Raw genomic sequence first — 22639 nt, forward strand, 5'->3', positions numbered from 1 at the left:
ATATTTGTCCAATCTTGTCTGATACAAGACAGCCGCTCAACAGTCTGTGGTCATCGTTGCCTGATTCTCCTTTTCATGATGGGTCGATACATGTTCCATAAGATCATATCTGGACTGCAGTAAACAGGCAGACACATCCCTTCAATGGTGCAGAGTTTCTAGAAACCACTCAGTTTTAGCATGTGCAGAATGAGGCCTGGCATTGTCTTGCTTCCCAGGAAAGATGTCATCTTGATGGCAGTTTATGTCTCTGTACATTCTAAATATATGCCTCCATGTCAATGGTACCTCCACAATAATGCAAGTTACCCATACTGTTTGCAATGATGCACCTCAATACCAGTACAGATGTTTGCTTTTGCACCTGTCGCTGGTGAAAGTCTGGTTGGTCCCTTTCGTCTTTGGGACTGAGAACTCGGTGTCCATTTTCTCCCAAAAACAAGCTGAAACATGGGCTCATCTGACCACAGCACACATTCCCACTGTCTTCTAGACCGTCTGAGATGAGCTCAGGGCCAGAGAACTCACCGGCATCTCCACATAGAACTGATGTAAAGCTTTCTCCTTGCGTAACAGAGATTCAAGTGGCATTTCTTGATGAAGCGTCAGACTGTGTTCAGTGAAAATGGTTTTCAAATTACTTCTGATCACATGTGTCTGTATTTAACAGAGTAGCATGATTGTATCTTGTGCAATACCATCTGAGGGCTCAAAGGTCACGCACATTCAACAGAGGTCTACTGCCTTACCCAACACAGACTGAGATTTCTCTGGATTCCCTGAATCTTGTGACAATATTATGTATGGAAGATGATGAAAGGCATAAATTCTTGGCAATATTGCATTGAGAAATGGAATTTTTTTAAATTGTTTGACAATTCTCTCATGATATTTGGCACAAAGTGATGAGCCATGACCCATCTTTGCTTAAAAAGACTGAGAAGCACTTTTACACCCAAACATGATACCCTCAACTATTACCAATTCACCTGCTCATTGTGGACTGTTTCAAAATAGTTGGATAATCTAATTTGGATAATTTTTTTCACTTTTATTTGATCTCTGTTCCAACTTTTTGGGGGTGTGTTACAGCCATCAAAATCAAAATTTGTTCATGTTTACAAAATACAATTATGTTGGTCAGTGAAAACATTGGAAAACGTTTCTTTGTACTTTTGTCAGTTAATAAAAGGTTCAATAGAATGAACAAATCACAGATTCTTGATTTTATTGCATTTTACAAAATGTCCCACCTTTTTCTGATTTGGGGTTGTACCCTCTTGTACTGTCTCTCTCGATCGAGATTTAGATATTCCACCCTGCGGGCTGGATACCTCTGAGTTTCCATATGCATCCCCTACTCGGGTCATATGTGTATTCTGTAAGACCTCCCTTCGGGCAGGCATTGTGTTGCATATTTCCACTGAGATATGCTTCCCAGTGACCCTTGGCATTCCTGTGTTAAGTAGGAGTCCTTCGTCCATGCTAGTTTCACAACGGGAAGCTCAGACTTGAGCTCAAGACAGCGATGGGGCCTGATTAGATTGGGACCCCCATTTCGTCAATCACTGACTTAACTCGCAGCGACTGAATGAAAGGGAATGCCTCGGTTACGTACTGTATGCAACCCTCGTTCCCTGACGAGGGAACAGAGATGTTACGTCCCTCTGCCACAACCGCTGTACTGCTGGAACAGCCTGGAGTTCAGTCTCGGCTCCTCAGCAGGAAAACATAATGCGAGATTGTCAGCGCTCCTCCTTTTATACCCACGCGGTGGGGCGGAGTCGTGGCATGCAAAGTCCGCAGACCCAAGGCATTTTCATGCCATTGGCTCGTTTTCTAAAACTTGAAGGTGAGGGTTACATACGTAACCAAGACGTTCTTTCTCAAAGAGCATTTGAGCACTTGAGCTCCTGCAAGAGGTTTTGGTGCCAAACCAAATTCTGTTGTCTTTGGTTGCCAAGCAACCATACTGCTTGAGTTTGTTTGAAAGTCGGTGTAATTCAATGGAAGGTACCTAACTCTTCTACCAGTTTACTTTACGAAGAACAATTCTTAGACTTTTTGTGAGAAAAAGCATTCCATTGTGTAGAGTCAACTTCAATTGACAAAACAGAAGTTTACTCATTCCACTAGTGTTGGTCCAACATGGTTTTCAGAAAGAGGAAATGCTGATTAGGAAAGGAGACTTTTATGTGATGACGTATGCTGCTTTACACCGTGTCCTAACCAGATGCGATGCGATAAGATTCCAGCGACAAATAATTTGTCTGTCCACACTAGACACGACGTGACTGCAAGATGCGTCAAAATCAATCAAAACCCACAGCCAATCAGAACAGTATGTGGGCGGGCTCTCACACCAAGTAATCTTGATGGCACTCGCAAGAAATTGGATAAGTAGGCTACATAATCAAATTCACAAATATTACATCATTTAAACATTATTAAAAATAGATAGGCAACTGAGTTACTAAAACAATCTATGTCAAAGAATACACTTGTTTGTTCACAGTTTGAATGTTCTTGTTTCCATTTGTTTAATTTCAAGATCTGAGGTGAATTATCCATTGTTGCTTTTACAGCTACAAAGCTGGCAGCACTAAATGACATTCAAAGATACATTACACACTTTTAACATTAAATGAAGCACATACACAGTACCTGAGATCATCATTGCCACACTTTGTGTTTGTTGTTCCAGCAAGACGTCGCAGAAAAATAGAAATTTCTAAAATAGAATCGTCGCGTGTCGCCGTCGCGGCTGGTAGAACAAAAACTCTGATTATCATGGAAAAGATACCTTTTATCGCGCGTTGCTTGTAGTTAGGACACGGTGTTACTTGATAACAATAAATTATGTTTTCTAACAAAGAGTTATGATTTGTATTTCTCTTTCTGCGAAATTGTGGCTTTAGTGCGGATCCTTTTCTTGGCAGTTATTCTCTCAAGTGTCTTTGTCAGTGAAGTGTTGTCATCTTACCGAAGTGTGTTTTCTTGTTCCGGCAGGAGCTTCTCACAGTGTTAGCGGAGTATCCGTTCTTCGTGCGGGACCGTGGCTGGTCTTCCTGCAGTCCACAGCGGAGTGCGCAGCTGTACGGGCTGCAGTGTAGGCAGCTCAGCGCCGGGGACGTGTGTCTGGCTCTGACTCCCACACTTGCTCCTAGCGGGCCGATGGAGATGCCCCCCCCCCGCGCAACCATCCCAGCGCCGCAGCCTTCAGAGCCACCGCGCACACGCAAGAGACGCTGGTCCGCCCCCGAGTTGCCACCCGGAAGCAAGACTAGCACCCATTTACCTCAAGGCTCGAAGCTCGAGAGACGGCAGTGATGTTTCCAGTTGACCTCAATCCTCTGGAAGGATTTAGCAAATGATTATTGGTAACCTCATAGATATAGCGGAACAGCTAGTAAATCGGTCCTCTCCCATTAAACGTGATTTCAGAATGTAGAACAACACATGCTAGCGAATCCCAAAATGCACAATGAGACAATCAAAAAATCACTTACTTGTGATGCCACGCACCTTTTAGTTATGCTAATCTCAAGCCTCTTTCTGCAGGGTATGTCGTTTCAATCAGTATTATAACAAACCAATGCTACGGGATGGAAAAAAAGACAAAGTACATAATTATATCATTACAAGTGTTCTGTGAATATGCTAAACGAAATAGTCTACTGTTATTTTGGTAATGCAGTCTTGTTTCATGCTTATGAACTGCGTTTGTACCTTCAGTCCAGCAGGCAAGCTGAATGTAAAGCAGCCTTCAGCCAAGCTTTCAGTGTGGGGTCAATATGCTAGTTCACTTTAGCATTACACAGTCCAGCCTGTTCTTACCCAGGGAAGAGACACTAATGATGGACTGAAACCAAACTCATACACGACCCTGGGCCTGATGTTTTTTAAGAGTGATGGTGCTAATGACACATCAGAAAAAGGGGGAAATGACAGAAATCTAGTGTTTTGAACTCAGATACGGGTATATCTACTCTTGATTAAGCACACTCTATCACTTTATTTTTCTCTGATTTATTTTTTGTTGTTGTGGTTTCTCAAATAATATTTGCTGTTAGATTTTTTTCTTTATAAATGTTCTAAATGCTCTAAAATTGTATATTTTTAAAGTTGTGAGACTGTAATACAATGTTGGCTAGAAATAAAAGAACGGCTTTCTAGATTTATATCGAAAGGATCTAATTCCATTTTTAGCATCGCAATGAAACGACAAAAGAAAACAATACCATCGACGAAATATTCTAAATTATGGTTTCCTGAGGTCAGAAAGTCAAAACATTGAGAAGCATCATACATACGTATAAATGCTAATATATGTATGGTAACATCTCAAGCTAATGAAAAAATTAAAATGTTAAACGCAAAACTCTGGCTTGGAGCAGAAATCAGGCTACAGTGAAAAGCAATACCTGAATTTGTTTTTAAAGAATAAATCGCTGTAATCCATTAATTTCACACCTTCAAATGTAAACTGCTCAAAATATATGATATGTCTTATTCAAAATAAGTACCTCCCCAAGAGAGTATGGGATTTCAGACGCAGCCACAGTCTTTGTAAACCCCTTCTTTCCGCAAGTCTGCTCTGCTCTGATTGGTCAGATGGCCTACTGTGTTATAATTGTTCGACTGCTTACAGCGTGTGTCGGAAACATTTCAGCTCTTCCTCAGCGATTGATACACAGTGATACAAAAGGTAACAATGGCGCCGGTTTCCCCGTATCAATTCCAGCGCAAGTCCTCATCCTTTTGTAGCACATCCAAACTGGATTTGCAGTGCAGAAAACAGCATCTTCTCGACATGAACAACGACATGAAACTCCAGTCTCAGCTACAACTACAGTGTTCAAGGGCGAAAGTAGACGTCGTTCGCCGGCAGCCAATGAAGATCATAGGCTTGCATTTTGCAAATTTCTTACACTGTTACTGTTTGAACAGGAAGTGAAACTGGAATTGCTGACGACTCGTTTCGGCAGTTCAGAATCAATCCTTTCTTTTTGGAAAAAAAATTTAATTTGTTGTGCACTTTGTTTTAAAACTTCGCAGACATTAAACATTTACAAACAGCTAAATCCCACACTGAATGAAAGGGAATATCTGAAAAAGCATAATAGGGGCACTTAAGGGTTTCAGGGTCAGACTGCTAAACATTGCCCATATGTAATGTGACATACAATCTCTTCACTACAAGCTGTCACATTTGCCTTCTGAAATAACCAAATGATACAGAAGATTAAACAAACTCTTTATTTGTATTTAATTTTCCACACATAATTTTACAAAAAGATAAATCATAATTGCATCAGTATCATGATTACAAGTAAAAATAAAGATTAGACTAAAGATATAAAGCTTCATAATGAGAGAAAAAAGTGAACACATTTCATTCTTCTGCAGTTAGTTACAGAAATATGAATGTTATCATTATTTGCAGATATCCAACAGAGGGATGTTGACGTGTGTGCTGTTGTGATTGAGGTGTGTCTAGTCATTGGTTTCCGTGTGTGGGGGTGATTGCTTCATCTCCACATTATTTGGGGCATTATGCCTGCGGAGACACTCTACAGCAAACAGAGGAATCACCTACACACAGAGAAAGAGAGAGAATATTCATGTCTTGTATGATTATTCCACAATGCCCTCTGCTGGTAGTCAAAGAACTGCTGCTTTTACAAAAAAGTGCATGATTTACATTGGCACAACAACAAAAACAATCTATATTTTAGGGGATAAACTTAAATATCAGGACATTTTATATTGTGTTTATATTGTATACTTAAATAAGTCTATAAAATAGATGATAAAATAATGAATAGGTAAATTAATAAGTAATAAATGATTGTGTGAATAAGTTAAATTGCTTAAAATGATGTTTTGGTCCTTACCACAGCTCTGCCCCTTTGTCTCAGAATAATGAGAACATATCTCATAATTATGTCTTTGTATCTCATAAGTAAAAGATACAATGTCATAATTAAGATTCATTATATCATAATACTGAATCCATAATAATGAGAACATTTCCTATAATTAAGTTTTAATAATAATGACTTATGATTTTGTTCAGTCATGGTGTGGCTGTTGAAATTCATATCTATGAGAAAACTGTGTAATTGTTATGCAATTATGTAAATTAAGTGGTGGAAACCGGTGCCCATATGTTTTGACCGTCACTTCTAAATATTTTAGTTTAATTTCTGAAAAAAAACAACAACATTTTTTCACATTTTTCTGTTGATTCTCTGTCTAATGGCATCAAATACTGCAGTACCCATGAGCCTCTGAATATGTTACTATTGAGATGACTATGGAGATAATGATTATATCTGCAAATAATACATTAAAATATATGCATTATTATGTTATACTGTTGTCAAAGGGGTCGGTTTAATATAGAATACAGAATTTAAAGCTCGGCGATTGGCAGCTTCTTGATGAGAACCTGAAAGCACACTTATGCCGAGTTCACACTGAACGATTTTAGACCCGATTTTCGCTCGCTGAAAAATGCCCGAAATCATAGACACATCAGTGCTTGTTCACGTGAGTGACAATCACGCAGTGAGAATGATCAAAGACACGATCTGAGAGAACAAGACGAGTCGCGACACCTGTGAGATATTTGGCATGCTAAATATCTGGACCTGTCGGCGATTAAAAATCCTGCTGTGTGAAAGTGTTCTGACTGAAAACTACATCGGCGATGACTGACAGCCAATGAGGAGTTATAGACCAGAATATCAGTATTTTAACACAGGGTTTCTGCAGGTATCTTCAAATTAAATTGAATGCTTTTTAATGCCTTTTTTAATGCCATACATGACCCATGACTAACCACGGACATTTTATATAAAATATTAAAATATTATATATATATATATATATATAGATTAAAAAAATAACTCAATCCTATTTTTTCTGAGATTAATCGCAATTAAAAACACTTACATGTTTATAGGTTAATATAAGTTTATATATTTTACAATGTAATAATTTCACAGTTAATCTACAAATTATTGTAGAGACAACTTAAAGACAATATATTTTAAATACTTGTTTAATGGCATCTTTTTATGAAAGAAGGCCAGTATCACTGATACTAATACAGCTATTGATGTCTGAATAAAACTGATCCCCCCCCCCCCCCCTTAATTTTAAACATTAATTATAGCCATTAAACATTACAATGTAATTGAAAGCTATCAAATTTTTCCATATTTATTAGCCTTGAAAAAAATACAACAACTTTTAATTTAAGTGAACTTCAAACAATCCTCACATAAACCTATAATAAATGTCATATTTACCTGTGTAACAGGTAGGACGTATACAGAAATTGAATAAAGTTATCAAAGTCTGCACGGCATAAACTATAAATTAAATATAGACTAATCATTATTAAAGCAACAACAGTTCTTTAGTCAAGAGCAGCGAGTAATTTTCCCTGCTCCCTTTGTTCTGTGATTAACTTTACTGACAGAAAGCTTTATTGGCTGAGATGAAATCAACTGAAGAGAAAAGAAGACATTAAATCTCTGAAGATCTCAGCAGAGGAGGATTAAACAACTCTACAAACAGCATTACCAGCTTCACTTATTACTAACCAGACTGACTTTATTTCTGTCAGACGTCTACAGAAGTTCGTATTAGAATTAACAGAGGCTTAGAAGTTGATGATTTGAGTTTCGTTTAAGGTCACCATGATGGAGATCAGCATTTGCTTTAGTTGTGCTTGTCCCTTGACTTTTGCTTGCAAGTTTTTTTTTTGGATGCTGTAATTGAGTGTTTATAAAACAAATATGTAATGACGCAAAAGTCAAAGAAAACTATGAATGGGTGTTTATTGTTAAAAATCCATAATGACAATCATCATTTAGTGACTTGATGCACTGATCTCATCCAGAGTCTATTCTCTTATTAAAAGGGCAACATGTCATTTGTTTTATTCAAAACTGTGATTCTACAAGGAAGTGCCAGTAAAGTTGTGACCATCAGATATTATGAAAGACTTTACAAACAGTTTGTGCAGAAAAAGTTTCACAGAAAATGTATTGAATTTTTAAGACTTACATAGACATCAAGAATCAGCATATGAATCTCAACAATGGTGACCTTTAAAAAAACGACTCATGCTGCAATGCATGCTGGGTACTAGCATTATACAAAAATTATCCATGGCTCCCAGCATGATTCATTTTTTAATAGTCACCATTGTTGAGATTCATATGCTGATTCTTGATGTCTGTGTAAGTTAGCATGATACCATAGAGATTTTTCAAATCTGATTGCCACAACAATGGACCTTACAGTAGAATCACAGTTCCCTTTCAGTCGATAACGTCGGACGTAGTCGACGCGACTGAAATGGGATCACGCTAGGGAGCCTATCATCTTCGAGTACTATTGAACGAGCCAATGTAATTGGCGTGCGTGATTCGCATCACACACTCCGCCCCCGCGGCGCGGGTATAAATACGGAAGTGGATGCACGCACTAGTTGCCTTTCGCTTCGGAGCCGATCGTTTGATGTCTCTGAGAGTGCTGTTGTCTACAACGAGCGAGTGTGTCGGTGTTCTTCAGGAAGACTCTCCCAGTGCTGGTGTTCTACAGCGCGAGTGCAGCGGTGATCGCGAGCTTTGAGCTCTCAACTGCTGTTTTAACAGCAACAAATTTCTAAATGTTTGTGTGTGTTGATGGCTGGTTAGAGGGCGGAAAAGTGAGTGCTTCACTGTTTCAGTTTTCTGTTCAGTGTTGCCGCGGTCATTTCCCTGTGTGCTCCGGCACTGGTGACGGTCCTATTTTCTGAAAGAGCAACACGGGTGCGTTTGCGTCTTTTTCAAGATGTCATTCCGCCCGTGCGTTTCTGGGTGCGGTCGTTCCCTGTCTCTCTCTGATGGTCACAACTGTTGTGTCACGTGTTTGGCTTACAGCACGCTGAGACAGCTTTTGTGGACAGCTCATGTTTTCACTGTGGGAACATGACTGTCGCAGTGTTGAGGGCGAGACTCGCCTTCGTTCGCGGAGAGCGAGTCCCCATTACCATGCCCCACCCTCGGGTGCTGTGTGGGATGGGTGACCGGAGGATAGTGTTGGATGTCCCGCCCGGTAACCATTCCCTGTGGGCTCCTCACTCCTCCCTTCCACTGCAACCACTGGAGCCTCCTGTGTTGTCTGCTGGTCCATCTGTAATGGGTGGGCCAGCGTTTTCACTCGGGGCTCCCCTGGAGGACAGGACGCCGATTGCAGCATCAGAGGGTGAGCTGACTTCTGGAGATGATGACTCGGCTGCATTGTCTCCCTCCGGGAGTTCAATGTTGCCCGAGCCGGATCCAGAATTATCAGCTATGCTGAAACGGGCCGCCGAGGCTGCCGGGCTCGAGTGGAACCTCCACCGTGTCCCGTTCAGTCTCGGTTGGAATCTGGAGTTTGGTATCTTGGGGCGGGCCGCGCTGGTTCTCAGCTCGCCGCCCCAGTGCCTTTCTTTCCCGAAATGCATGGAGAGCTTATCAGGTGGTGAACAGCATCTTTCTCTGCCAGAAACTGCCTGAATAGCTTTTCCCCCTCATTACCCTTGATGGAGGAACGGTGAAGGGTTGCGAGGTGTCCCTCCATTGGAGCGGTCTGTCGACACAGGTGCACCTGTGTCCGGCGGCCGCTGCCTTTTGGGGGGATCCTCGTCTCCCCCCTAAGGCCTGTGAGTTTCGTCCGTTCCGACGGGCAGAGCTTACAAAGCCTGTGGGCAAGCCCCTTCCTCTTGCGTGCCATGGCGTTGCTGCAGGCTAGGGCACCCATGGCATGCACGAGGGTAATCCAGACCGTGCGCTCATAGGTGAGCACCGCACTGCATCCGACCTCACCCTCCGGGGTACGGGTGTCGTAGCGTGCGTGATCGGTCTGGCGATGTCCACCTTGGTGGTCCAGTAGCGCCTTCGTTGGCTCAGCCTGGTTGGTATGGCGGATGCGGACAAGGTTCGGTTCCTGGTCTCCCCAATTTCCCAGGTTGGGCTGGTCGGCGACTCGGTGGAGAACTGCATCAAACAGTTCTCTGCCGCTCAAGCGCAGACGGAGGTCATCCGGCACATCCTGCCCCGGTGGCCAGCTGCTGCCTCCACCCGCCGCCGGTGGCAGCTCCTCCGCCTGCTCGTCGCCGTGGGCGTTCTCCGGCCGCCGCTCCTGCTGGCCCTCCGCAGCAGCCTCCACCCAGGCCTCAGCAGGGAGCCGGCCGCAGTAGAGACGCCCAGCCCGCTCCAGGCGCTGCCAAGCCAGGTGGCAAGCGACAGCGAAAGCATTCCGGAGCGGGCCGCCCAGGAATGGATGAGATGCTCTTGGAGTGGCACGATCACTCCCTCCCCCCGGGTGAGGGCCGGGTGGAGCCTTTGTTTGTGTGTGTGTCTGTTCCGCCGCTGGCTCCCTAAAAAAAAAAAAAAAAAAGCGGAGCAAGCGGTACCCACACTTCAAAGAGAGAGCAATTTCATCTGTTCCTGGGTCCCAAGAGGGCCAGTCTGGCGGGTGTGACCCTGTATAGCCTTACACCCCTCAGCTCCCCCTTGGTCGCCAGCAGGCAGCTTGGTGCGTTCGAGGACCCGGTCATCCGCCTTCTCACGCGCCCCCTGCCGCTTGTGGAGACAGGTAAGTGTTGCACAGCACACTAACACCACTCTCTCTACTTTGCTGCCCCACCTCAGGCTCGGCTACCCCGCTCAAGTCAGTGATAGTCATCACATTAGGTGTTGAGCAGACGTGCTCCTGAAAATTCAGTGATATTCATCACACCGAGTGTTGAGCAGTGCTCCTGACTTGTGCGTGCTTATCTTATCCTGCTGGCGAAGGATTTGATATAGCCGCTCCTCCAGCCGGTACGAAGGCCAGTGTAAACTCGTTCTTCGTGCTACTAGGGGGTGGGTCGTGACCATCTTGGCCCAAGATTGGTCTGCAGCTTTGACCTGAAAGACAGGTGCTTCAGATCTCTACCTCCCGCACCGCAGGCCATCCTGTGTGTTGCGTCTAAGGGTGGAGTATCAGTACAGTGTCCTTCCCCTCGAGTGCTCCAGAGCCCGTTGGGTCTTCAGGTCAACTGGAAGAGAGTAATCTCGCCCACGGGCTGAGTATCTCTTTTCTAGTTTTGGAGAGGTACTCGGTCCAACATGTCTCTCCAATGAGAATGTGTTCAGCTGGTGTTGAAGTGAGAAAGGGTCCCACTGAAAGAACTTTCAGAGGCTCCTGGGGTATATGGTAGTCGCAGCCTTTGGCTCCCTCCATATGTGACCGCTTCAGCGCTAGCTTCACGATCGAGTCCCGAGGTGACCGTGGCAGAGCAGCTCACCCTGTGTGACTATAGTTCATCCCGGTCTGCTGCCAAACCCTCTTCAACAGAGGGGCCATGTACAAAGGGCGTGTTTTAACGGGGGCCTGGGCGACCCCCGACTACACGGGCATTCGTGCCTCGAGTTGTTAGACATTGCGACCGTTGCGCAAGCTTCCCCTGCATGTCACAAACTCACCCGTCACCTCCTCCTTGGAGTCAGACGCTTCTGAGGGCGCCTTGTTCCACTCCTCCCGCTTACTCAATCGTGCCGCCATCGAGCCTCACGACAGTTATAGCCAGGGCAAGTGGAGACTCCATCCCCTGGGTCCGGCTGGGTCATGACCATTCCGGGGCCGCTCAGTTGCCCCCCCGGTTTTATTTTTCCGCCAGTGTTTGGGTAAACCGAGCGGACTACCCTTGGACAAACACTGGGACTCAGCTGCCCCAGGGGCCCGCAGAAATGCGTTTAACCCCAGTGAGCCTTCTAAAAGTGACTGCGACTCAGGGTCGCCTTGCGCCTGCAAGTCAGTGAAATCATCACTCTTCATGTTGAGCAGAATTGCTCCTGAAACTCAGTGAAGTTCATCGCACTCAGGTGTTTAGCAGCAATGCTCCTGTAGCTCAGTGAGTCCATCACAGGTAGCTCAGTGAATTCATCACACGCAGTGCTGAGCAGAAATGCTCCTGGTGCTCAGTGAAGCTCCTCGCACTCAAGTGTTGAGCAGAAATGCTCCTGAAGCTCAGTGAGTTTATCACACTCAGGTGTTGAGCAGTAATGCTCCTGAAGCTCAGTGAACTTGTCACACTCAAGTGCTGAGCAGAAATGCTCCTGTCGCTCAGTGAGGTTCTTCGTACTCAAGTGTTGAGCAGAAATGCTCCTGAAGCTCGGTGAGTTTATCACACTCAGGTGTTGAGCAGGAATGCTCCTGAAGCTCAGTGAACTTGTCACACCCAAGTGCTGAGCAGAAAATGCTCCTGAAGCCCAGTGATCTTCACATGTTGTGTTGAGCAATGCTCCTGTCTTTTGCGCCCGTCACTTGCACCTACGTGCCATGTCAGGAGAGGAACAGGTCTTCATAGTTGCCCCTTATTGGCCCAACTAGACCTGGTTCCCTTCAACAGCCTTCCTGACTTCCCCTGGAAACTCTTTCGGGGACGGGGCACGATGGCACACGCGTTCTTCCCCCGGAGATTCCGGGCGGTCTTACATCTGAACGCGGAGGTTCAGGTGGCTATCACAAGAACATGTGATAGTTACCATCACTTCTGCGAGCACCCCCTAGAATTGGGTAGCGTGCTTACGCCTTTAGAAGTGGAACCTAGTCGTTGAGTGCGTCTTCTCTCCTGAGGAGATCCTGAAAGCTTTCGATCACTTCAGTCCTCTCTTTCCTGCAAAATGGGTTGCAGTAGGCTGTTTTCCTAAATCACCCTCAAAATGATGTTGCCTCGGTGTTTAAACGACGCTCATCGTGTTGCAGAAGTATGCAGAAGCACGTTCTGGTCGTCAGGTTCCTGAAGAGCAAGGTCTTGTAAATCCTTGTGTCCCTCTTTATCCTCTTGGGCCTTGTCCCTGGTGCGACTGCACTGCAGAGACCGCCCCTGAGCCACTGCAGGTAGTGAGTTAAAAATTCTGTTATATCAGTTCTCCTGCTCGCGTGGTCTCTACTAGAGGGTAGGGACTTGCTCGCTTTCGGTCAACGTATTGTGCCTGGAGTCTGGGCCGGCTAACTCTCACAAGCTGAGACCCCGGCTCGGATTGTGCCCAAGGTTCCTACCTCTCCCGTAATAGGAGCAGGTGGTGAGCCTGCAAGCGCTGCCCTGGAGGAGGCAGATCCAGCCCTGGCTTCTCTGTCCGTTCGCTTGGACGTGTACAGAATGCAAGTCATAGACCTCAGACCAGCTCTTCAAATATCTGTTGGAATTCAGCAGAGAGGGAAGGCTGTTTCCATGCAAAGTTGCACTTAGTGCTTGCCTTCATTTCGGCAAAGATCCGAGATGCAACATGTCCACTTAGGTGTTGAGCTCCTCTATGATGAGTGTAAAGTGCTCCGCCTGGGCGTTGACGATATACTTTGCTAAACAGATTCTAGAGTTGGGGGCTGGACGACACCTGGTTGAACCGCTGCTTCCCGTGGGCTCCCTTCTCATGAAGCCAGTTTCACCGTGAGCCCGGTTCAAGTGTCGGCTTGCTGCGCCATTCCCCTCCTATGGACTGGATACGTGCGCCTTTCTACTCCAGTTGAGTTCCCTTAAAATTGAACCCTGTTGAGTTCCTCCACACCCCTCCGACGTCGGACGTGCGGAACGTCTGGTGTTAGGCCTACCACTCGTAAGCAGTGTGGAACCTGTGTTAGGCTGGGTCCATATGTTGCGGTCCCTTCGGTGACCCCATATGTGTATTCTTCCACGATACGGCTCCCTGCGGTGAGCCCGTGTCTTCCCTCGGCAGAGTCTCTCTGCCGTCACTGTCCGGTGTGTCTCCCCCCGTCTTAGGCTGGAGCCACACCAGTGACATTCCATATGTTAGACTGCCCGGTTTCCGCCCAGTTCATATGTGTATTCTCCACATTACCTCCCTCTGGGTTGTATGTGGCTTCCGCAGCGTCCCTTCCTTCCAACGTACGGGGAACGCTTTCCCAGTGGTCCTGTAGGAACAGCAGTGACTTCCCTGGCCTAAGCCCTGTCCTTCCCCGCCTTAAGTTTGCGGGGGCATCAGGAGGCTTTGGTTTAGGCACTGGAAGGTGGCAGCGTTAGTGGCGTGTTCAATGGTTGATCCCATTTCAGTCGCGTCGACTACGTCCGACGTTATCGACTGAAAGGGAACGTCCTGGTTGCGTATGCAACCCACCGTTCCCTGAAGGAGGGAACGGAGGACGTAGTCCCCTTGCCACTACCGCTGGACCACCGCTGACCCCGGGTTACTCTCGGCTCCTCAGCGAAAAGCAACCAGTGCGTGCATCCACTTCCGTATTTATACCCGCGCCGCGGGGGCGGAGTGTGTGATGCGAATCACGCACGCCAATTACATTGGCTCGTTCAATAGTACTCGAAGATGATAGGCTCCCTAGCGTGATCCCATTTCAGTCGCGTCGACTACGTCCTCCGTTCCCTCCTTCAGGGAACGGTGGGTTGCATACGCAACCAGGACGTTATATTTTAATGTATAATACATCACCTGTTTATTCAGAGATTAGGCTTTGAAAAGATCAGTGTATCAAGTCACCAATTGAGGATTTTCATCATCAAAACACAACCATCACCACATGATCATATTTCCTTTTGGCTTGTGTGCCATAACAGATGTGTTTTTTATAAACACTCAGTTTCAACAGCCAGAGAACATCTGGTGTTATAAAGTCAAGTGTCAAGAGCCCAACTAAAGCAAACACTGACCACTATCATGGTGTCTTTAAATGAAACAAATCATCAACATCTAAGCCTCTGTTAATTCTCAATAACAACTTCTGTAGACGTCTGACAGAAATAAAGTCAGTCTGGTGAGTAATAAGTGAAGCTGCTAATGCTGTTTGTGGAGTTCTTTAATCCTCCTCTGCTGAGATCTTCAGAGATTTAATGTCTTCTTTTCTTCTGATTTAATCTAAGACTGTGTGGAAGTCAGTTGTGGTTCTTGCGTTTCTCTTTCCTTCTGTGATTCTGCTTGTTAACAGCAGGTGTTCATCACTAATGCTCAATAATCACTTAATTAATCACTTAATTCTTACTCTGCAATATATATCTACTTTTTAGTGAACTTAAATTACCCTATGATGGTCTTCGTGGTCTATTGGACCCCAAATGACTTTTGCTCAAATAAAAAAAAATGTTCTCTTTGTCCAAATGGTTTGAAACTTTCTACGGCTCTTGACACTTTCTAGATCTACAAAAAAAAAAAAAAAAAAATTATGATATCTGTTTTTATCTTGGTGTGACAAAAATAGTCACACTCGTGGTCTTCGGGGTCTATTGGACCCCGCAATCAAAATAGACAAAATAACATCATCAAAATCAGAAACAACGTAGAACACATAGACAGAAATGACAGAAATAAAGTGGCATACTTCCAACAATGCAAAAAACATCCACAATCCAAAATTATCATGCTCACCACAGGCGCACACACACACACAAACACACACATAAAGAGGAATACATTTATACAGGAATACATACAGACTATAAAAACTGTTCTCTTATCATTTGTAAAATAAAATAATCTAAAATGCAGAACCACCAGAAAAATAAATTGGTAACACTTAGACGCATTGAAAATGTGCGCGCACACACACACACACATATACACACACACACACACACACACAGACACACAAACACACACACACAGAAATACATTTGTAAGGCTATAAAAAGTCGTATAATTTGTCAAATAAAATCATACAAAATGAAGAACCACCTCAAAAATAAATTGGTGACTGTACACATAAAAATAAAAATACAATGTACACACACACACACCCTGTATTTGCTCCAACCCTGTCTGCAGGTTTGGCACTTCACTATTGTTGTTGTTTTTGTGTGTGCTGTGTTTTTTCAGTACAAAAAATGCAAAATTTTGACAAATTATTTTATTTTTGTTATAATTGTGATTTTATAATATTTAGATATGAATCCAACTGAATCCGACTTTAGAAACTATATCTTTCAGTAATTCAAATAGCAAATAGCATATAATGGAGCTCTATAGCCATCTAGTGGTTAAAGTGATTTATTACAAATTTTAACCTGTATTTTCCAAAAAATGGGCAAAAATCTTACATTAAACCTTGTAAAATTAGCCATGGTATCCCCAGGAATGAAAGTTAGAAATCTGGGTCTTTTATAAAGTTTATTTAACATAAAATGCTGTTTTTTTGTAAAAATCCTATTTAATTACATATTTATTTATTTATTTATAGACATTTTTTAAAAATCATAAATTTTACAAAAACTGCACAAATGTTGAATAAAAACATTAATGAACCGAGTAAAATTATATTTGTTTTAAAAAAAAAGTATTGTTCGGTTACAAAATTAAATGTTGTTGTCTGGGGTCCAATAGACCCCGAAGACCACAAGTGTGATTTTTTTTGAAGACCATCATAGGGTTAAATAATTTCAGAGTACTCATAACTATTGGTTTCTAAAATAAAAAAGAATTAAGGCAATCAGTGTCCTCAAATGAAATGAGTTAGCTTAACGTGTTGCATTTTACAGTGTGACAACTCCTAAATATCTGATTTGTAAATAATGAAATACTTCATTTAGAAATTATAAATTGATCATTACTAAAGACGTTTATTAAACACGTTATTCACTCAAAATATGGTTTTGTGGCACTGTTCTTTTTACACAAATATTTTTTGTTAAAATAATTATATATTTTATATATATAATAATCGGCATATATTTATTTTACCACCAAAACACTATTGTATTGCTTTTCATTAACTTAACCTGTATAATTTGTCACTATGCTTAATTATCATTCGGTAAAATAATGTAAAGGGTCATTTCGCGATAAAAAAACCCCCGGATGTGACGAAGAAGGTGGTAAGGTGGTGTCAGAGCTAGAAGTAGCAGCCAGGTAAGAAAATATAAAGTTAACCGGTAACACTTAATTTTGATGGTCACTTTTGAACATTCTGTTGACTATAAGTAACTTTGCAACTACATGTCAACTAACTCTCATTAGACTATTAGTAGACTATCTGCTTAATATCTGCCAACTATTTATTTTGTTGGTCCTCCAACAAACACTCTACTGACTATAAGTAACTTTCCAAGTACATGTCAACTTATTCTAACCCTAACCCTGCCAGTCTACTAATACTCTACTAATACTCTAATGAGAATTAGCAGGCATGAAGGTGCAGCGATACTTGTAGTCAACAGAATGTGTTAAAGGGACCATCAAAATAAAGTGAAACCAGTTAATCTAAAGGCAAAGTCTTTAATATCTGTTAGTATTTCGAAAAGTCTGTTCTGGGATACTTTTAAGATATTGCACTGAAACATTTTTATCTTTGGCTGCTTGTTCAAATTGCTTCATTAAAATTAGCTTAAGCAAAACAATTGCTATACATTTTGTACAAACTTAATTTGATTGTGTTCAATCTGCTTAAATATATGTACAATTTAATTTACTTAATCCGTTTGTGTTGGATTACATGAATGATTTGTTTTGCATCAACCTGAAACTGAGTGGTGCTTGTTAGTTCCCAGCATGCTTTGTATATAGCTGAATTAAGAGAGAATAGATGTTGAAATTAAGCGTTATTTTTTGTGTTTTTGAGATAATTTGAAAAGGGGAAGACTTGATAGTGTGTAATTGTGTTTAATGTTCAATTACACTGGAATTATTTGAACCATTTCAATTACAGTGGGTTACCATTGTGGAGAAAAGTGGAGCATTTTGTTAGTGTGTGGACTAATTCATATAAGGTAATCTTCTATGACTCCAACACACTTTTTATTCAGTTCAGTTTTAAATAAACTTAAGCATGTTAATGAAACTTAACCGGTTTAAGTTACAGGGAAGCAATTCCATTGATTTGGTTGGACATTACTATTTCACATAAATTCTTTCTCATTCAGTTGTGTTGTCACAACACAGGGAGCTTACATAGATTAAAAAATTTCCATTCATGTTAATAAAAAGGAATTTGCTTGTGTGGAACCACTGTCCATAATTGAATTAAGTTAGTTTAAAGAATATCTTTTTTAGTGTAAATATGCTTATAAATCATGATTAAAACATGTATAGATGTGTTTATAAACTGCTTGAATTGAAATGATGAATTGACTGTTTACTAATGCTTAACTAAAAATTTTTAGTGTGCAGTTATTATAAAGTGTTACCGGATCGGTAGACATAAATGCAATATAATATACATAACTATGTTTTTAGTGGTGTATAAAGACATTATATAATGAACCATTATGTCTGTATTACCTTAGAATGAGCCAATTCTATCTACATACACCTCGAGTCCCCTTACATTGAAATGGGCAGACGTTTCTACTGTGGCCCTAAACGGACAAACGCGTTTCGTTACTATGTTGTTCTTCGTGCAAAGAAGTTAGCTAAAGTCAGCGAATAAAAATACTGACACAATGATGAACAAGTAACAATAATATTTGCAATAACATATCGTCAAACTGAATAATCAAGTAAACCTTATTTCTTAATTTATCTTTGAAAAGAAACCTCATTGTTGACCTGGCTACTCTCTGCTGTCTCAGACGATGACATCACTTCCTGTCGGCCACCGTAACTTCTGTTGGTTTTAATTCACAATCTCAGCGCTAGATGCCGCTAAAAATCACACAGTGCACCTTTAAGTAAACACTACGGGAGTAAAACCAACTTTTACTTGCTTAAATGAAATGATGCAGTGGTCCATTGACATTTAATGACTTTTAAATGGTCAGGAATCAGGTTTTCTGACATTTATATTTGCCTGATTTCAACGCTGGGGAAATACATAAAGCAAAGCCTAAAATCTTACACAAGCCCTAAATACAAGCTAGATCTAAATCCGGAAGATATCGCCCAGCTCTAAAAATAAGTTAAAGCACTAAGGCATAACAAGCATATGACTTTCTGTTTTGTAAAAACGCAGTATTTAGGAATATTAGTGATATTTGGTGGAAATCAAATGTCATGTAAATGTTTAACCATTACTAGATGTAACAGTCGTAAGCATTAACAAACGTACAGTATAAATCTCAAGACATCAGCCGCAGAGTAATGTAGTTTTCATTAGTAATAGGAAGAGTATTGTTTTAAGTTTTGATTAAGTTTTCCAGATGGTAGTAGATGACCTGCACCAGGATTTGAGTGTGTGGGTGCGTGCTGGCACTAATGATGTTCGACTTTGAACCAAAATCACCAAAGATCACCAGAATTAATGTTAAAGAGGTGTGTGAACTCGCAAGTACGATGTCAGGGACTGTAATTTGCTCTGTCCCCCTTCCTGTTCGAAGGAGTGATGAGATAGTTAGCAGATTGTCATCACTCAATGGCTGGCTGTCTAAGCGGTGTCCGCAAAATAATATAGAATTCATAGACAATTGGAAAAGTTTTTGGGGCAGACCTGACCTGTTGAAAAGAGATGGTATTCATCCCTCCTGGGATGGTGCTGCTCTTCTCTCTAGTAATATGGCACATAGTCTTAGAGCTCAAACATGACAATCTGGGGCTCAGGTCAGGAAGCAGACAAACTGGCTAAACCGACCGTCTGCCAGCTGTCTCACGTCACTGAGGTCAGATAAATCCCATCACATAGAGGCTCTTTCACCTAGATATCATCATATAGAGACTGTGTCTGTTCCACGAATAAGGAAATACAAAACACTCCTAAACCCATTTAAGGGTAAAAATGTAATTGATGTTCAACAAATAAAAAACAGATATAATACAGATGAACAAATGACAAAGCTTGGGTTGCTGAATATTCGATCCCTTACTTCAAAAGCACTTATTTTTAATGATATGATTACAGATTATAACCTAGATGTGCTGTGTTTGACAGAAACCTGGCTAAAACCAGACAATTATATTACTTTAAATGAGTGCACCCCGCAAGATTACTGTTATAAACATGAGCCTCGTCTGAAAGGCAAAGGGGGAGGTGTTGCTGTAATTTATAGTAAGATCTTCAGAATTACTGATAAGTCTTGTTTTAAATTTATTTTGAAGTGTTGGTGCTTAATATAACATTATCTAGTGTAAATGATAAGTCACGTTTGATATTTGAGCTGGCTACTGTATACAGGCCACCAGGGCACCACACAGACTTTATCAAATAATTTGCTGATTTTCTATCAGAGTTAGTTCTGGCTGCAGATAAAGTCCTAATTGTTGGTGATTTTAATATACATGTAGATAATGAAAAACATGCATTAGGATTGGCATTTAAAGACAATCTGAACTCTACTGGAGTTAGACAACACGTGTCAGGACCTACTCATTGTCGTAATCATACTCTAGATCTAATATTATCACATGGAATCAATGTTGATGCTGTTGAAATTCTACAGCAGAGCGATGACATCTCAGATCATTATCTAGTCTCGTGTAAACTTCATATACCCAAGGCTGCAAATCCGACTCCGTGTTACAAGTATGTTAGACCTATCACTTCTGCCACTAAAGATTGTTTTATAAATAATCTTCCTGATCAGTTTCATCTCCTCAGCATCCCAGATAGCTTAGAAGAACTCGATATTGTGACAGAAACTTTTGACTGTCTCTTTTCCAGCACTTTGGACACAGTTGCTACTTAAAGAAGATTAAATAAAATAGTCCATGGTACAACGAGCACACCCGGGCCCTTAAGAGAGCAGCCAGAAAAATGGAGTGCAACTGGAAGAAAACAAAATTAGAGTTTTTTTGCATTTCATGCAAAGAGCACGATTGCATACAGAGGCATTAAAAGCTGCTAGATCTACTCATTTTTCAACCCTATTAGAAGAAAATAAACAAAACCCTAGGTATTTATTTGAAACAGTTGCTAAATTAACTAAAAATTAAGCTTCAATCCCAGATGTTTCCAAGCATCACAGCAGTAATAACAATGAACTCCTTTACTTACAAGATTGATAATATCAGGGAGAAAATTATAACTATGCAACTGTCTACTACAGTATTGCATCAGGCAGTGCATTCTAGTATCCTTGAGGAAAAATTCGATTCATTCATTGCTATAGGAGAGGAAGAATTTTCCAAACTCGTTAAATCATCTAAATCGACAACATGTATGTTAGACCCTATACCGACTAAACTACTGAAAGAGATGCTTCCAGAAGTCATAGATCCCCTTCTCAATATCAATAATTCATCTTTGCCATTAGGATACGTACCAAAAACTTTTAAACTGGCTATGATTTAACTGTTTATTAAAAAACGCAACTTGATCCTACAGAATTAGTCAATTACAGGCCGATCTCAAATCAACCTTTTCTGTCAAATATACTAGAAAAGGCAGAATCCTCACAACTATGTGCATTAGGAAGCATGGCATTAGTTTTCGCTGTTATGCTTACGATACTCAGCTCTATATTTCTTCACGCCCTGACGAAACTTACCAATTCACAAAATTAACGGAATGCATATCTGATATAAAAAAACTGGATGACTAGGAATTTTCAGAGGTGTCAAGTCCAGGTTCAGAAAGTAAAATTCCTCCTCAATAATTTGTTCCAATCCCCTGGATTTGCTAATTAGCAACAAATTTCAGCCAGGAGATAGAACTAATTAGTGAAATCAGCTGGCTGAGTTAATGGGTGGAATACTTAAGTTCTACTTAATTTTGAAAAAACGAACTAAAAAAAAAACTAAAAACTAGATTATTGGACAAAAAACTTCCACACGTAATAACCTAGAATACTGTCTAACACTTAATGGCTTCTTTGTCTTAGAGGGTTGGGTGGTGTCACCACAGTGACCTGGGTCACCAGTAGCAAACAATGGAGTGCGCTCTGCTGGACAAACTACGTAGTTACACAATTTACAAGCATTTTATCCGCGTTATGTTCTATAAAAAAAATACTTCATATCGACAGCATATCTGCGTCATATACGCCGATACCGATATATCTGTGACAGTCTCATATCGGCAGACCGATATATCGGTCGGGCTCTACTGTCTAACACTTGATAGACACTTAACAGATTCTAATTATTGGACAAAAAACTTCAGCACGTAATAACCTAGAATACCGTCTAACACTTGATGGCTGCTCTGTCAAGTCCTCGTCGTTGGTTAGGAACCTGGGTGTGCTCTTTGATACCAATCTTTCATTTGAAAGTCACGTGTCTAGTATCTGTAAAACCGCATTTTTCCATCTTAAAAATATATTTAAATTACGTCATATTGTCACGGGGTGGTTAGGGAAGGACAGGAGAAGAGGTATAATCCAAACGAATTTAATTCAAAAGACAGGTAGACAGGCAAAGGGTGCAACAGCGTGTGAACACGAAACAAAGTGTAACACACAAACAATACCGGACAATGAAGTGAAGACAGGCAGGAACTTAAATACACAGTGAAGATGATTAAAAAATGACAGGCAGCTGTAAGGGAGGTGATCAGTGTCCATGGATACAGATTGGTGGCGGGAAACTCAGACGGGGAACACACGTGGCAAATCAAAACAAACAGAAAGTCCAAAGAAGCCTAATGGTGACATAACGCCCCCCTCCGGCAAGGCGCGTCCTCGCGCCGTAACAAAATGACGGAAGGGGGACCGGAGGAGGTTCTGGTGGTGGACGAGACGAATACGAAGTGCAGGAGAGTGGCTGGAGTGACAGGGTGGTGAAGG

General features: G+C 41.8%; 2 protein-coding genes across 8 annotated transcripts in view; one reads left to right on the forward strand and one right to left on the reverse strand.

Annotated features, from left to right (window-relative positions):
* Positions 1-4181, forward strand: part of LOC143733391 (uncharacterized) — a 71061-nt gene extending 66880 nt beyond the window's left edge. For all 6 annotated transcript variants that reach the window (XM_077225094.1, XM_077225097.1, XM_077225096.1 and 3 more), the window contains one exon: positions 3010-4181. In XM_077225094.1, coding sequence (XP_077081209.1) covers positions 3010-3330 — 321 coding nt within the window. In that variant the 3' untranslated portion in view covers positions 3331-4181. The remainder of the gene's footprint in view (positions 1-3009) is intronic.
* A 1059-nt stretch (positions 4182-5240) lies between these two features.
* The window catches only part of irf10 (interferon regulatory factor 10), a 53555-nt gene continuing 36156 nt past the window's right edge, over positions 5241-22639 (reverse strand). For both annotated transcript variants that reach the window (XM_077225103.1, XM_077225102.1), the window contains one exon: positions 5241-5595. In XM_077225103.1, coding sequence (XP_077081218.1) covers positions 5497-5595 — 99 coding nt within the window. In that variant the 3' untranslated portion in view covers positions 5241-5496. The remainder of the gene's footprint in view (positions 5596-22639) is intronic.

The sequence above is a fragment of the Siphateles boraxobius genome, unplaced genomic scaffold, assembly GCF_051911475.1.
Source record: "Siphateles boraxobius isolate OS27281-9 unplaced genomic scaffold, OSU_SipBor_1 99, whole genome shotgun sequence".
In the NCBI taxonomy this organism is placed as follows: Eukaryota; Metazoa; Chordata; class Actinopteri; order Cypriniformes; family Leuciscidae; genus Siphateles; species Siphateles boraxobius.